Here is a 17,337-nt window from a genome sequence, read left to right as displayed (position 1 = left end):
CCGGGAGGAAGGAGCACTCACCACACCCGGGAGGAAGGAGCACTCACTCTTTTTTATTCTAGATTGGATGGGGTCAAGGAGCCTCCCAATTTTAAGCTTCTGAGCGACTGAATTTAATTTAGCATCTTGGACTATCACTTTCCTGCCTGTGTCACCTGCCCTGAGAGGAAGACGTTAAGCATCCTGCCGAGTTCCTCAAATTAGCTGTCAGCATGAGAGGCAGCGCTAAATGGGAAGCCTTACAGATCTGGAGCCTTCGGGAAGCCCCCCGGGGTCAGGTTATTTTCAGCCTGACAGACGGAGGCACGGACACTGGATTCACAGATGGACAATCTGCCGGAATCAAAGGCAGCTCGGCCAGAGACGAAGGGCGGTGATTCAGCAGGCAGACCCACGCGGGGCACACAGGCAAGGCTCGGCGGGAGGCCACTGGGCTTCTGGACCTGCCCTTCCGAAATCAGTTATGAGAGAAAACCTTGATTCTGCGCTCTAGTGTAAAAGCAGAGGTAGAGTTTTTCTTCTAGGAAAACTTAAAAAAAAAAAAAAGCTTTTATTTATATATTTAGAGGGTGGAGGGAAGGGGCAGAGACAGAAAGACAGACAGAATCCCACTCAGGCTCCATGATGACAGCACAGAGCCTGAGGCGGGGCTCAATCTCATGAACCGTGAGATCATGACCGAGCTGAAATCAAGACTTAACCGACTGAGGCACCCAGGTGCCCCAAAGAGAAAAACTCTTTCATAATACACAGCTAGGGGCGCCTGGGTGGCTCGGTCGGTTAAACGTCCGACTTCGGCTCAGGTCACGATCTCATGGTCCATGAGTTCAAGCCCCGCGTCGGGCTCTGTGCTGACTGCTCAGAGCCTGGAGCCTATTTCAGATTCTGTGTCTCCCTCTCTCTCTGCCCCTCCCCTATTCACGCTCTGTCTCTCTCTGTCTCAAAAATAAATAAACGTTAAAAAAATTAAAAAAAAATAATACACAGCTGAAAATCTAGATCTGGGAGTTCTCTTCTCTGCAGGATGTTTAGTCTGGGCACGCCTTGGGACAAGGACTTCACGGTTTAAATGTCTGAAATAACTATCACTATTACTATTTTTCCAATGTCATTATGACAAATATAGTCACAGGAACTGTATACAGTAGTTACATTCTCGAGTGATTTTACTGGTCTTGAGAGCACAAGTACCCTTCTGCTGGCAGCCAGTAGGAAAAACGGATTTATAGAGCCCAAAGGTGTTTTGCTGAAAATTCTGTGAGAAGATTATTATTCTGTTAACTGGTGGAGATTTCCACGGAAGTCTGTATTCTCGGAAGTCACACCTCCAGCTATAGGAAGCATCTGGAATACAGCTTAGAATTTGGTAGTAAAAAAAAAAAAAAAAGATTTCTCTAGCCAAAAGGGATGTTGGAAAGCTCATCGTGCACATAATTTTGGAAGAGCCGTGTCCTCTCATTTTGTCCAGGATTTAAAACAACATTAGACATCCCGGCCCACAGGACATGGGAGACAGCACAGTAAATGTAGGGCTGGGACAGGGGGCATGGAGTGGTCGCTCCTTTAAGACTGTCTCCTTCCTTAGCCCCTTCTTTCTTGCCCGTTTGCCCATGAGGTGACGGTGACCCCGAGGACCATCTGGGCCCTCTGGTCTGCTCAGGCCATGCAGTCTTCTGGGAAAACCCATCCATTCATGGCTCGAGCCACCCTTGCCCATGTTATCAGATCTGTACCTCCTGCCGTGATGTCACCTGGACAGCCTCACCTGGTGTTCCACAGGTCAATCAAACTCACCGCATCCCCAAATCCAAATCATCCCCCTTGGGGTCGGCACACCATTCGCACACAGCTCCTACCGGAGACCTGAGAATCAATCACACACCTTTGGCCAACTTCTCCACACCTATTGCCATTACTTGAGTTAAGACTCTCTTCTCTTTGAGCCCAGATAATTGTAATGGCTGTCCAAGTGGTTTCCCCGCCCCCACTTTTGTCCTCCTCCAGATCCATGGCAGAGAGGCCACTGCTGGCCCATAGGTGCCTTTGTACAAATTAGAAAAAGACATTCCTTCTGCCAGATGCTTTACTTCTCTAGAACAATACCCTTTACTGCCATCTGCCGGGAATGCTCGTAATACACATACAAATCTTTGAGATCTGTGATGCGAACGATACTCCTTTGGATGCGTGCCCTTGCACAGTGTACAACCTGCACAACCATACGTGTGGCCCTGGCTGCCAAAGGGATCTTTTCAAAACATAAATATTATAAATGAAAATCATTAGATAAAAAAGTGTTTGTGTTAAATGGGTAGTCCGAATTGTCTGATATGATGTCAACGAAGGTCTTCTATGTGGCACAATGACTTAAGTCACCCTGAGATTCAAGCTTTTTAAAAAACCTATTTATCCTTTCAATTAAAAAATGTTACAGAACATTTTCTCACCATAAAAACGATTTCAATTCTTCATTTTCAACATCTTACATTTACATTGTATCTATTGGTGGTAAAAACAAAATTATTTCCCAGAATTTCGGGCTTGCTTTTTTAGTCCATTTTCCCTCGCTAACATTGGAGACGTGCACTGGATCAATGTTTTACAGATCGACAAAGTAAAGTATGAATGTGCTGTCCGTTCTGGGAGGCTTGGGACTTCTCAGGTGGAAAGGATGTTCTAGATGAACGGTCCAGCATGTGCCAGATTGTGTCACCTCCTCCTCTTTTGGGGACTAGACACACCTCATGGCTCTAGCATCGGGGTGATGTGTGAACCCAGGCCCAGCCAGGAGGCCAGTCTGGAGAAATCAGGCAGGCAGACTGCTCTCTCTCACCCAGAGTAGCTGAAAATTTGTGCAACTTTCTTTTTCGGCTAAGTAAGCCCCCCCACCCCCAAGCCTTCTCTTACTGGCCGTTCATGTGGCCCTAGGTTCCCTTTCTGAGGCACTGAGTGGGAGAGAGGATCTTCAGAGACCCCAGTCATGAATCTGAAGGGAGTGGTAAGCTGGCCACGGGAAATCGCCGACCCAGGCCTGGTCGACCCTGTCCTGGCCCGCTGCCAGGACATCAGCGGGCAATTCCAGGTCGCTGCTATTGACATCAGGGCAGGAGGTAAGAGCGGAACAGTGCAACTTAAAAGCTGCCTTAGGAGGTTCAGCTTGGAGAGTCGGCGAAGGTGATGCTCTACGTGGAGGAGGAGGGTGTCTGCCAGAGGCCGACGGGACACTGTGGTGTGCTCATCTGTCCCCGGCAGCCCCTTTCCTTCTGGGAGCCTGGGGAGGGACCTTCCCCCCTGACCAGAGCCTCCAGCCAGCTCTGGGGTCTCCGGGGGCCCCATCTCCCCGATGAGCTCCTTGTCTCCAGCCTCTCCCCCCTCTGCCAGGGGAATCATTGTGGTAAAACAGGCGTGGCATGAAATTGACCATTCTGACCATTTCCAGGCGAATAACTCAGTGGCATTCAGTAATTCACAATAGTGGGCCACCACCACCGCCATCCACCCCCTGCCCTTCGTCTTCCTTAAACCGGAAGCTCCATGCTCATCAAACTCTAAGGCCCATCCCACCCCAGCCCCCCTCGGCCCCTACAGCTGCCGCTCTCCCCTCTGCCTCTTTGCACTTGACTAATCCGCTGGCTTATTTCCATCCCCTTTTGCACAAAGTCTTCGAGCCTCATCCATGCTGTAGCACGCGTCAGAATTTCATTCCTTTAAAAAAAATTCTTTTCAAGGTTTATTTAGTTTTTGAGAGAGAGAGAGAGAGAGAGAGAGAGTGGGGGAGGTGCCGAGAGAGAGAGAGGGAGACACAGAATCGGAAGCAGGCTGTGCGCTGTCAGCCCAGAGCTTGACGCGGGGCTCAAACCCACGAACCGCGAGATCGTGCCCTGAGCCGAAGCTGGACGCTTAACCGACGGAGCCGCCCGGGGGGCCTCAGACTTTCATTCCTTTTTATGGCTGAATGATATTCCACTGCGTGGATCCACGGCTTGTTTATCCACGCATCTGCTGACACTCGAGTTGTTTCCAGTTTTTGGCTATCGTGGTAGTGGATGTGTATAAATGTGTGTTTAAGTCTCTAGTTTCAATTCTTTTGGGCATATACCTAGAAGTGGAATTGCTGGGTCATAAGATAATTCCATGACTCTTTAACTTCTGTTTTTAATAAGCATTTTCTTTTAATTGCAATATAGTTAACATACAGTGTAATATCAGTTTCAGATGTATAATACAGCGATTCAACAAATCCATATATCATTCAGTGCTCATCACAACAAGTGCACTCCTTAATCCCCAGCATATATTGTACCCCCCACCCCCCACCCCCTCCCCTCTGGCAACCATCAGTATGTTCTCTATAATTAAGAGTCTTTCTTGGCTTGTCTCTCTCTTCTTTTTGCTCATTTGTTTTGTTTCTTCAATTCCACATATGAGTGAAATAATATTGCATTTGTCTTTCTCTGGATGACTTATTTCACTTAGCATAATACTCCCTTGATCCATCCATGTCGTTACACATGGCAGGATGTCATTCTTTTTTTATGGCTGAGTAGTATTCCACTCCGCGTGTGCGTGCGTGTGTGTATCTCACCTCTTCTTTATCCATTCATCTATGGATGGACACTTGGGCTGTTTCCATACATTGGCTATTGTGAATAATGCTGCAATAAACATAGGGGTGCATGCGTCCCTTTTAATTAGCGATTTTATACTTTTTAGATTGTAGAGTCATTCTATTTTTAACTTTGTGAGGAATCTCCATACAGTGGCCGCACCAGTTTGACTCCCACCAATAGCGCATGAGGGTTTGTACGTGGTGTAAGAAAGTGGTCCAGCTCGTTCTTTTGCGTTCTTCTTCTCCCCTTCTTTCTACTGAAAGCTGTCCAGGTTTCCCAACACCATTTGTTGAAGAGACTGTGTTTTTCTCGTTGGATCGTTTCCTGCTTTGTCAAAAATTAATCGACCATATAATTGTGGGTTCGTTTCTGGGTTTTCCGTTCTGTTCTCTTGGTCTATGTGTCTGTGTTTGTGCCAGTACCATACTGTCTTGATGATTACAGCTTTGCAATACAGCTTGAAGTCTGGGATTGTGCTGCCTCCAGTTTTGTTCTTCTTTTTCAGGATTGCTTTGGCTATTCGGGGTCTTTTGGGGTTCCATACAAATTTTAGGATTGTCTGTTCCGGTTCTGTGAAAAATGCTGTCGGTGTTTTGATGAGGATTACATTACATGTGTAGGCTGCTTTGGGAAGTATAGACATTTTAACAATGTTTGTTCTTCAGATCCATGAGCATGGGATATCTTTCCATTTCTTTGTGTCTCCCTCAATTTCTTTCATCGATGTTTTAGTTTTCAGAGTACAGGACTTAACCTCTTTGGTTAAGTTTATTCCTAAGTATCTGGTTCTCCTTGGTGCAAGTATAAATGGGATTGTTTCTTAATTTCTCTTTCTGCTGCTTCATTTTTAGTGTAAAGAAATTCAACGGATTTCTGTACGTTGATTTTGTATCCTGTGACTTTGCTGAATTCAGTGTATCAGTTTCAATACTTTTTTGGTGGAGTCTTTTAAGGTTTTCTATATAGAGTGTCATGATTTCTGCTAAGAGTGAAAGTTTTACTTCTTCCTTTCCAATCTGAATGCCTTTTATTTCTTTTTTGTTGTCAGATTGCTAGGGCTGGGACTTCTAGTACTGTGTTCAATGAAAGTGGTGACAGTGAACGTCCTTGTCCTGTTCCTGACCTTAGGGGAAAAGCTTTCAGTTTTTTCCCTTTGAGGATGATGATGGTTGTGGGCTTTTCATACAAGGCTTTTATTATGTTGAGGTATGTTCCCCCTAAGCCCTCTTCTTTTGTGGTTTTCCTCATGAGTGCATGTTGTACTTTGTCAAATGCTTTTTGTGCACCTATGGAAATGACCATACGGTTTTTATCCTTTCTCTCATTGATGAGGTGTATCACATACATTGATTTGCAAATATTGAACCGCCCTTGCATCCTGGAGATAAATCCCACTTGATCGTGGTTTATGATTTTTTTAAATGTATTGTTGGATTTGGTATTTTGAGGAGGATTTTTGCATCCATGTTCACCAGGGATATTGGCCTGTAGTTCTCTTCTCTCTCTGGCTCTCTCTCTTTTGTGGTGTCTTTATCTGGTTTTGGTGTCAGGGTAATGCTGGCTTCATAGAATGAATTTGGAAGTTTTCCTCCCTCTTATATTTTCTGGAATAGTGTGAAAAGAATAGGCATTAACTCTTCCTTAAATGTTTGATAGAATTCGCTCGTGAAGATGTCTGGTCCTGAACTTTTGTTTGTTGGGAGGTTTTTTTTGTTTTGTTTTTGTTTTTTTGTTTTTTTTGCTAACTGATTCAATTGCATTGCTGGTTATCCGTCTGTTCAAATTTTCTATTTCTTCCTGCTTTGGTTTTGGTAGTTTATAGGCTTCTAGGAATTTATCCATTTCCTCCAGGTTGTCCAATTCATTGGCATATAGCTTTTCATAGTATTCTCTTATAATTGTTTATATTTGTGTCGTGTTGGTTGCTAGTTTTCCTCTCACGGGTGATTTTGTTTGAGTCCTCTTTCCTTTCTGGGAAATCTGACTCCCTAGTTTATTAATGCTGTTGATCTTTTCAAAGAACCAGTTCCTTATTTCATGGATCTATTTTACTATGTTTGTTTGTTTGCTTTTTGTTCTTGTGTTTTTTTGTTTTTTTGTTTTTTTTTTAGTTTCTCTATCATTCGCTTCTGCTCTAATCTTTATTATTTCCTTCCTTCTGCTGGTTTGTTTGTTCTTTTTCTAGTTCCTTTAGGTGTAAGGTTAAGTTGTTTATTTGAGATTTTTCTTGCTTATTAAGGAGGCCTGTGTTGCTATAAACTCTCCTCTTAGAATTGCTTTTGCTGCATCCCAAAGATTTTAGACCACTGTGTTTTCATGTACTTTGAAAAAATTTCTTCTTTGATTTCTTGGTTGACGTCCTTGTTTAACTTTTTGAGGAATCCCAAACTGTGTTCCACAACAACTACACCAATTCATATTCCGACCAGCAATGCACGAGGGTTCCAATTCTTTACATCCTCATCAATAACTGTAATTTTTTTTTTTTTACTAGCCACTCTAATGAGTGTCAGGATAAAGTTTTAAATGCATAAAATACAATACAAAGGATGACAGAGAAAACCAATTACACTGAAATGTAATTTTCCAAGTATTAAAAAATCTGGGGGGCGCCTGGGTGGCTCAGTCCGTTAAGCCTCTGACTTCAGCTCAGGTCATGATCTCGCGGTCTGTGAGTTTGAGCTCCGCATCGGGCTCTGTGCTGACAGCTCAGAGCCTGGAGCCTGCTTTGGATTCTGTGTCTCCCTCTTTCTCTGCCCCTCTGCCTCTCATTCTCTCTCTCTCTCAAAAATAAATAAACATTAAAAAAATTTTTTAAATAAAAAAAATCTGGGATATAACAGTCTGTGTGCTTGTTTTAAAAAATATATAATTTATTGTCAAATTAGCGTGTACATTGTGCTCTCGGTCTTGGGGGTGGAGTCCCATGATTCATTGCTTCCATACAACACCCAGTGCTCATCCCAACAAGTGCCCTCCTCAATACCCACGTGGGCTTCTTTATTAACACGTTAAATAACAAGATCTAGTCTATTAACTACTGTGATTCTGAAGTAATGATAAGTATAAATGATATTTCTATACATCTGTAACAAGGGGAATCTAATAAGAAGTGATTTCAGTTGGTCAAAAAGTCCCAGGTGCCACTGACACACTACTGTGGTTTCTTGCCCACGACAGATAGAGGAAGGAAATGCTGAGGTTCAGGTATGGCTCGGGAAGTTGAAGACAGAATCTGAGGACCCCAGGCTCAAGCTTGTTCCGTGTCGCACCCCCTCCCACCTGCCGCACCACCAGCTATCGACTTCTCTCTTCCCTTCTTCTGAGCCAAACTCCCTAAAATAGTCTCCACCCCCTTGGTTTCCTGGCCACAGCTCCAACTCCCCAGCCCACTGCAGTTTGGCTTTGACCACCCAGCCCGTTCTCACCGGGGTCACCATGACCTTGAGATGGCTAGATCTGTTGCCCCTGTCTGGTTTTATTGGCGTCACCTTTGAGGGTTAGTTACTCTCCCTTGGTTTCCCCGGCACCGACTCTCCCGTGAGCCCGTCCTCCCTCCTCTCTGCTGTCCTCCTCGGTCTCCCTCGCCATGCCTTCCCCCTACTTGGCTCAGAAACCCACACATGCAGATGTTGCCAGGGCCGGTCCTGGGCTCCCCAGTCTTGTCGTCGTCACACTCTTCTCTGGGTGACCTCACTCACTCTCCCGGCCTTTATTGCAGTCTCCCCACAGTGCCCGTGTCTACACCTCCAGCTTACAGCTCCCTGCTGGCTCTAGACATGTCCATAGGGCTTCACTCAATAACAACAATAGCCCTATGGGCGGGTTGCTACCATGGGTCCCAAGCGGTGCTAAGTGCCTTTCATGCATTATCGTATGTAATTCTCACCATGACACTATGAGGGTAAAGCAACACACTCACAGTCCTTAGCTGATAGGTGGCAGAGCCAGAATCTGTCCTCCAAGACACCTTGCACAGACCGGAGCCCTACGGGTCCCCCTGAGCCCCTCGCCCCGCCCCGTTTCTCCCCCACTATTGCCTGCTTCAGCTACGGGCCCCATTCTTGTTCGCCAGCTACTTTCCTCTTCTCTTCCTCTTGGCCAGGCTCCATATGTAAATTCTCCAATTCTCCCCTTGGAGTGGAGTCCCCATGCCCATTCCTCAACCCACGGCAGCGTGGCTGGAAAGCAAGTAGCCGCCCAAGGCTGAAAGACTTGTGCCTTCCTTGACACCCCTTTCCCCATCTAATCCATCATTGAGTAGAGCTGACTCTACCCCCCTCCGCCAATACCTCCCCAATTTGTCCATTCCTTCTCATCACCCCCTCTGGACAACTCTGCTCTGGCCACTGTCAGTTCTCAGAAGTGACACAAAAACAGCCCCCAGTGGTCTCCTGGACTCTGATCTTGCTTCCTGCCACTTCCCAAAGCCCAAGTGATGTCCCCCAAATGCTACCTCCTCCCTTCTAGGCCTCCCCCTAACGGGTGTGTGTACCTGTGTGTGCACAGTGTGTACATTTTCATCATGGCCCTCAAGGACCTGCTTGCCCACTGCGATCTCATCTCTCACCCCCTCCCTTTTCCTAGCTCTGCTCTGGGCACGAACTTCCTCCAGGCTCCAGCTGGGGACACACGCTGTGGGCCTTCACCCTCGTTCCTACCCCGCCGGAAACTCTCCCCCTGGCTCAACACCCCCATCAGAATCTACTCAATTCCTACTAATTCCCCACTCTGGATGCCGTCAAAACCATTTGAGGGAGGGGCACCTGGGTGGCTCAGTCGGGTAAGCGTCCAACTCTTGATTTCGGCTCAGGTCATGACCTCCTGGTTTGTGGGTTTGAGCCCTATGTCGGACTCTGTGCTGACAGTGTGGAGCCTGCTTGGGATTCTCTCTCTCCCTCTCCCTCTGCACCTCCCCTGCACACACACACACACACACACACACATACACACACATAATCTCTCTCTCTCTCTCTCAAAATAAATAAATAAACATTAAAAAAATCCTGATGTCCCGAACATAGCCGCAGAATCTCTGGGGGTGAGCCCAGTCATCAGGATTTTAAATCAATCAACTTAAGAAAAACCAAGGTTGCACACCTGGTTTAGGTCCTAACAACTCTTACTTTACAATACTTTACCCCACCCCTACAGACCCTCCCCAAGCTCCTGTAACTTTCCTGCCCAACATGCATGCCCATCTTGCTGTGTTGTGCTTAATGCCTGTCCGCTCTCCTGGTATGCAAGCCCAGCCTTCGGAGGTGGGGCCACACACGTCTGCCCTCCTCCGCATCTTCAAGGCCTGACCCAAGGAAGAAACTCAGTCAAGATCTGCGTCATGAGTGTTGAAGGTCATTTCCAGGATGATAGGAGGCTCTCATGCTTTGAATCTTTTTTCCTAAGCAAAATCAATTGGTGTCCACCTCCCACCCCCAAAGTAACAAAAACCACCCTTTTGCTTTCTCCACAGTGGCCTGCAATTCTACCAATAATGATTCATTCCTTTGGCTTAAAACTTCTTGTCTCAGTAAAATGCAAGCACAGCCCGAAAATACAACACTTTAACAGAGTTAGCCATTATACTTTGCCCTGAATGATTTCATCGGCTCTTAACAGACGGGAGAGCAGAAGAAAATACCATTTACTGAGTGTATCCTATAAACCAGACATTATCCACGGGCTAGCTCATGAATGGAGTTGAACGAGCTAGTTCTGGAAGCACTGGAAACTCAGAGAGGTTCAGGAATCAGCCCAAGGTAACAGAGCTGGTAAACGGATGCACCAGATTTAAACTGACAGGAAGAGAAGGAAGGGACACCGAGAACACAGGCCTGGGCTTCAGAGGACCTATCGCCTCCTCCACTTGACCTGGGACCCCACTGGGTGCTGAGACTGGCCCCGGGGGGAAGGAGTGGTATTGGCAATGGCATCCTTCCAGGTACTCATCCTCTCTTCTTCTTCGTCTTTTTTAAAAAAAACTTATCATTTTTTTTTTTTTGAGAAAGAAAGAGAGAGGGAGGGGCAGGAAGAGAGGGGGAGAGAGGATCCCAAGTGACTGTCATCACGAACCCGATGTGGGGCTTGCACTCACGAACCGTGAGATCATGACCTGAGCTGACACCAAGAGTCGGACGCTTAACCCACTGAGCCACCCAGGCGCCCCGGTCATTTCATGCACCCCCTTCTATTTCATGTCCAAGCGGCTGGCAAACCCTGTTGACTTTTGGGTACTCTGACCACGTCTCTACACCCCCTCTGCACTTTGCCTGCTTCCGCCCTAGCAGCCCCTCCCCCCAGGGTCAGATCACCTCTGCCTCGGCTCAAAACCCTTCAGAACTCCCACTGCGAGCTCTTAGCTCCCACCAGCCTCACTTCTCAAGCCCCACTTACAGTCCAAGCCCCTCCCAGGGTCCCAACCCCCTGGCCCACTGCTGTTCCTCCAACACCCTGCTCCTGCCGTCCCCCTGCCCGGAGCACCAGCCCGCAGACATGCGCGTGCCCGCTCCCTGCCTCCCCCTCAGTGGGACCTCCAGACCAGCACTGTTCACCACCCCCCTCACCTCCCCATTCCTGGAACACTCTATCTCTCTCCTGGCTTTATTTGTCCCCTAGCACTTATCAGCATCTGAGAACCACACACCCTTCACTTCTGTGCGTTTGCCATTTCTCTTCCCCAGAATGCACCTGCTCGAGGGCAGGGATTCCCGGATTCTGTCTTGGTCTCGGTGGTATAGCAGCCTCAGCGTCGAGAACGCCTGGCATATGGTAAGTGTTCAATGAAAGTTTGTCGAGTGAAGGGAGGATTGTGAGTGATCAACTTGAGAAATAAGGCGATGTTCTACCTCGGGGGATACTACAGATCTCTGAAGATGTTTTGGCTCACATTCCAGAGGGTGATGTTCAGGCTTTAGTATGCATTGCTTTGGGGTCTGGTGGCTCTAATCCAAGATAAATTAAAAACCCTATCAGTGATCCAGTTCTACCCCCAGGGAATAGTCTAAGGACTTACCGTGTACATTGACATGTAGACGCTTAATAAATATTTGTTAAACGAATGAATGAAAATATAAGATTTGATTGGAGCCGAAGACTAACAGAGACGCCCGTGATGCAAAGGGCCACATTTTGTTCTGTTATGCACAAAGTTCAGACCTTCACCAAGTAGAGGCATAGGATGTACTTCCTTTGGTTACACGAACATTACGATGGGGCAATGTAGTATAGCAGAAAGTATGTGGCTTAGGGTTGAGGGACCTCAGGGAACCCCAGCTCCCTTCTCGGAGGCTGTGGGATCTCTGGTTACTCAGTGCCTTCCAGCCTCACCGGGTGATATGGACCTAACAGGTAGTTTTATTTTTATTTTTTTAATGTTTTTTCCCCCTCTGATGGGAGTTTTTAATTTTTTTATGGTTTTATACTTATATTTATTTATTCATTTAATATAATTTATTGTCAAATTCGTTCCCATACAACATCCAGTGCTCATCCCAACAGGGGCCCTCCTCAGTGCCCATCACCCACTTTCCCCTCTCCCCCAGCCCCCATCAACCTCCAGTTTGTTCTGTGTATTTAAGTGTCTCTTATGGTTTGCCTCCCTCCCTCTCTGTAACTATTTTTTTCCCTTTCCCTTCTCCCATGGTCTTCTGTTAGGTTTCTCAAGATCCATATATGAGTGAAAACATATGACATCTGTCCTCTGACTGACTTATTTCACTCAGCATAATTCCCTCCAGTTCCATCCACATTGCTGCAAATGGCCAGATTTCATTCTTTCTCATTGCCAAGTAGTATTCCATTGTATATATAAACCACATCTTCTTTATCCATTCATCAGTTGATGGACATTTAGGCTCTTTCCATAGTTTGGCTATTGTTGAGAGTGATGCTATAAACATTGGGGTACAAGTGCCCCCATGCATCAGCACTCCTGTATCCCTTGGGTAAATTCCTAGCAGTGCTACTGCTGGGTCATAGGGTAGGTCTATTTTTAATTTTTTGAGGAAACTCCACACTGTTTTCCAGAGCAGCTGAACCAGTTTGCATTCCCACCAATGGTGCAAGAGGGTTCCCGTTTCTCCACATCCTCTCCAGCATCTATAGTCTCTTGATTTGTTCATTTTGGCCACTCTGACTGGCGTGAGGTGATATCTGAGTGTGGTTTTGATTTCTATTTCCCTGATGAGGAGCGACGTTGAGCATCTTTTCATGTGCCTGTTGGCCATCTGGATGTCTTCTTTGAGAAGTGTCTATTCATGTCTTCTGCCCATTTCTTCACGAGATTATTTGTTTTTTGGGTGTGGAGTTTGGTGAGCTCTTTATAGATTTTGGATACTAGCCCTTTGTCTGATATGTCATTTGCAAATATCTTTTCCCATTCCGTTGGTTGCCTTTTAGTTTTGTTGATTGTTTCCTTGGCAGTGCAGAAGCTTTTTATCTTCATGAGGGCCCAATAGTTCATTTTTGCTTTTAATTCCCTTGCCTTTGGAGATGTGTCGAGTAAGAAACTGTTTCGGCTGAGATCAGAGAGATTTTTTCCTGCTTTCTCCTCTAGGGTTTTGATGGTTTCCCGTCTCACATTCAGGTCTTTCATCCATTTTGAGTTTATTTTTGTGAATGGTGTAGGAAGTGGTCTAATTTCATTCTTCTGCATGTTGCTGTCCAGTTCTCCCAGCACCATTTGTTAAAGAGACTGTCTTTTTTTCACTGGATACTCTTTCCTGCTTTGTCAAAGATGAGTTGGTCACACATTTGTGGGTCCAATTCTGGGTTTTCTACTCTATTCCATTGGTCTATGTGTCTGTTTTTGTGCCAGTACCATGCTGTCTTGATGATGACAGCTTTGTAGTAGAGGCTAAAGTCTGGGATTGTGATGCCTCCTGCTTTGGTCTTCCTCAAAATTACTTTGGCTATTCGGGGTCTTTTGTGGTTCCATACAAATTTTAGGATTGCTTGTTCTAGCTTTGAGAAGAATGCTGGTGCAATTTTGATTGGGATTGCATTGAATGTGTAGATAGCTTTGGGTAGTATTGACATTTTGACAATATTTATTCTTCCAATCCATGAGCACGGAATGTTTTTCCATTTCTTTGTGCCTTCTTCAATTTCCTCCATAAGCTTTCTATAGTTTTCAGCATACTGATCTTACACATCTTTGGTTAAGTTTATTCCTAGGTATGTTATGATTCTTGGTGTGATTGTAAAAGGGATCCGTTTCTTTACGGCTCTTTCTTTTGCTTCCTTATTGGTGTATAAAAATGCAGCTGATTTTTGTACAGTGATGTTGTATCCTGTGACTTTGCTGAATTCATGTATCAGTTCTAGCAGACTTTTGGTGGAGTCTGTCGGGTTTTCCATGTAGAGTACGATGTTGTCTGCGAAAGCGAAAGTTTGACTTCTTCTTTGCCAATTTTGATGCCTTTGATTTCTTTTTGTTGTCTGATTGTTGACCAGTACTATGTTAAACGACACTATGTTAAACGACAGCAATGAGAGTGGACATCCCTGTCGTGTTCCTGATCTCAGGGGGAAAGCTCTCAGTTTTTCCCCATCCTAACAGGTAGTTTTAAAGGTTCATTTGCCTCTCCCTCCCTGAGCCAGCAGATTTTTCCATCAGATTCCTGGGTCCCATTCCAAACCCGGTGAATCAGACCACAGCACGTGTATGTGGGGGGCTGGGGATGCAGCCAGGATCCTGTATTTTAAAGCATTCCCCAAGCCTTTAGGCTGCTGCTACAAGACTAGCCACAGTATCGCTCCTCTGAGTGGTCCCAAGACCAGCATCAGAATCAACTGGGGGCCCATTAGAAATGTCGAGTCTTGGGGCGCCTGGGTGGCTCAGTCGCTTAAATATCCGACTTTGGCTCAGGTCATGATCTTGCGGTTCATGGGTTTGGGGCCCAGACTGAGCTCTGTGCTGACAGCTCAGAGCCTGAACCTTGCTTTGGATTCTGTTCTGTGTCTCCCTCTCTCTCTCTGCCCCTTCCCTGCTCACAATGTCTCTCAAAAATAAACAAACATTAAACAGAAAGAAAGAAAGAAAGAAAGAAAGAAAGAAAGAAAGAAAGGCCAAGTCTCAGGCCCCACGTCGGACCTTGTCAACAAGATCCCGGGAGTGGCTGGCACTTTAAAAACACTGCCTTCTCACGCTGGACTGAACCAACTTTAGAGCCCTCCAGCCCTCTCTCTAACCTCCTAAAAGGTGCCCATGAAGAACTTTTGGCTCAGAGACAAGCCTTTCATTTCCCGATAAGGAACAGGCTTAAGATGCTGAGGTCTGCCTGAGGGACAGGAGCCCCAGTTATGAAGGTATCCGCTGGTGGACCAAGGTAAGCCTTTCATTGTGACGGATGGGGTACCAAGAGGGCAGAACAGGACTGAGCATCTAAGAGGGAGGAAGACATTGCCCCTGAGGGAGAAGGAGGAGGGGGAAAAGGGACCTGGGGATAGAAGCTGGGTCTAGCCCTGCCACACCCCCGTGGGTTTTCATACTGTGGCCGCAGGCAGCTCAGTTTCTCAGAGAGACAGTTTGGGGAGGTTTGCTTTACAGGGGGCTTCCCAAAAATTTAAACCTGGCACCCCGGGCAAAGTCAGAGACATTGTTGCTCGTGGCTGAAATGACCCCTTAAGGAGCTACTCGCACTGACTTATACATATTTTTATTCTTATATATTTTATTTTAAAATATTTTATATATTTATATATATTTTAAAAGCATCCTGGAAATTTTGAAGTATGGTGTCTGTTTTACTCTGACAGAAGAGAACAACAAGAAGAAAGCTAAACAGAAAGCTATTCAAATAGATACAGACCACCCACAGCAAAAATCTCGTTCTGCAATAAAAAAACATAATGTTAACAACCAACATGGGCAACTATTCCTCGTGTACCCATTGTGTACAAAAGAGGGCACAACTGGGACATGATGGGCTTCATGGAACCAACTGGAGATGGTTCTGATGCTGGGCCAACACTATTCATGGACACTGAGCCCTAGTTCCAATACACCAGGAAACCCAACGCTCAGTGAGGACCTCAGAGTAAAGAGCAGACCCCCTGTTACAAAATGAATAGCCCCCCTGCAGCCCCCAATCCTCCCGGTAGATTCTCTTCTGTGGGAACCTGGATTTTTACCTCCTGGGTTTGCCTAAAGCAAGACACACATTTTCGGGGCTGGTCTAGAAAAGCCACTGCATTGTGGGTTCTCTTCTTTCCATGTTGATCATCTGCCATTATGCCCTCTTCCCTCCCCCAAAGCCTGCAAAATGAATCTGAGCCGAGCAGGCAAGCTGAAACCCTGTTACCAACCCGCCCCCACCCCCCCCACCAGTACCCTGGAGCCAGCCACAGAGGGAAGCCGTCCTCTTTGTCCCTGGGTGGCAGGGACAGAGGGGAGGGTGGGGATCCGGGAGTGGGTGACCTGTCTCGCGTGTTCACATTACCTGCCAGGTACTCGATGACGGCCGCCATGTAGACGGGAGCCCCCACGCTGATCCGGTACTTGAACGTCCCTTTCTTCAGGTAACGCATCAGCCTCCCCACGGGGAAGATGACACCGGCCCTGGCTGAACGGGACAGCTTGGACATTTTCTTCTTCCCGCTCCGGCCCGACATCTTGCCTCAGTTTCCCTCTCAGCTTGCTGACACGGTGTTCTTCCGGCACTACCACGATGCTGAAAAGGAAAGAAGGCAGGGTGAGGAAGGATGGTCGGCAAACACCTTGGGGACAGTGATGTGACACTAGGGCACCGTGTGACACATCAAGTAGCCCTGGGGAGGTGGCTGAGACCTGGCTGCCGCTTCAGGCCACGAGATGGGCAGGGGGACTTCGCAGGGCATCGGCAGCCCCTCCCCAAACACCTCCCCACGCGTCAAGCCAGCCCAATCTTAACAGGAGAGGCCAAAGAAACTCACTAGAGAGAGGGGTCATGGTGCTGTAGTCTGCAGAATAATGGCCCCAAAGATGTCCACTTCTTCATCCCCAGGACCCTTGCATATATCACCTTATATGGCAAAAGAGACTTTGAAGATACGATTAAGTTGAGGGTCCTGACATGGGGCGATTATCCCAGAGTATTTGGGTGGGTCTGATGTAATCGCCAGGGTTCTTTTTTTTTTTTTTTTTTTAATTTTTTTTAATGTTTATTTTTGAGACAGAGAGAGAGGCAGAGTGCATGTGGGGGAGGGGCAGACAGAGGGTGACACAGAATCCGAAGCGGGCTCCAGGCTCGGAGCTGTCATCACAGAGCCTGACACGGGGCTCGAACTCAGGAACTGTGAGGTCATGACCTGAGCCGAAGTCGGACGCTTTACCGACTGAGCCACTCAGGTGCCCCACCGGGGTTCTTTTAAGAGGGGGCAGGACATCAGTGAGTAGTGACAGGTGCAACGAGAGAAGAAATGGATTCTCCCCTCGGGGCCTCCAGAAGGAGCCAGCCCTACCAACACCTCCACTTTAGCTCAGAGAACCCAATTTTCCCCTTCCGACCTCCAGAACTGTCAGGGCATCGATCCACATTGCTTCAACCCCTAAACTGGGGCTAATTTGTTATAGCAGCTGCAAGAGAATGAATACAGTTCCTCTTCGCTCTGATTTGCTTCTGCCTATTTGAATACATAGTGTTAGCTAATATGGCGATGCCTGTAATGGTTAGCTTTGACCCACAACTCAGAGCTGATGTGCATGTCTCAGATGGAAATGTTTTTCTAAATTCTCCAATAATGTAGCATT

General features: G+C 46.7%; 1 protein-coding gene across 1 annotated transcript in view; it reads right to left on the bottom strand.

The window, feature by feature from the left end:
• Positions 1–17,337, bottom strand: part of LOC125932703 (core histone macro-H2A.2) — a 57,754-nt gene that overhangs the window by 21,108 nt on the left and 19,309 nt on the right. The window contains exon 2 of the mRNA XM_049645183.1: positions 16,049–16,279. Coding sequence (XP_049501140.1) covers positions 16,049–16,220 — 172 coding nt within the window. The 5' untranslated portion in view covers positions 16,221–16,279. The remainder of the gene's footprint in view (positions 1–16,048; positions 16,280–17,337) is intronic.

The sequence above is a fragment of the Panthera uncia genome, chromosome D2 (genome assembly GCF_023721935.1).
Source record: "Panthera uncia isolate 11264 chromosome D2, Puncia_PCG_1.0, whole genome shotgun sequence".
Lineage (NCBI taxonomy): Eukaryota > Metazoa > Chordata > Mammalia > Carnivora > Felidae > Panthera > Panthera uncia.
The sequence above is the reverse complement of the archived record's forward strand: the minus strand, read 5'-3'. Positions and strand labels throughout refer to the sequence as shown.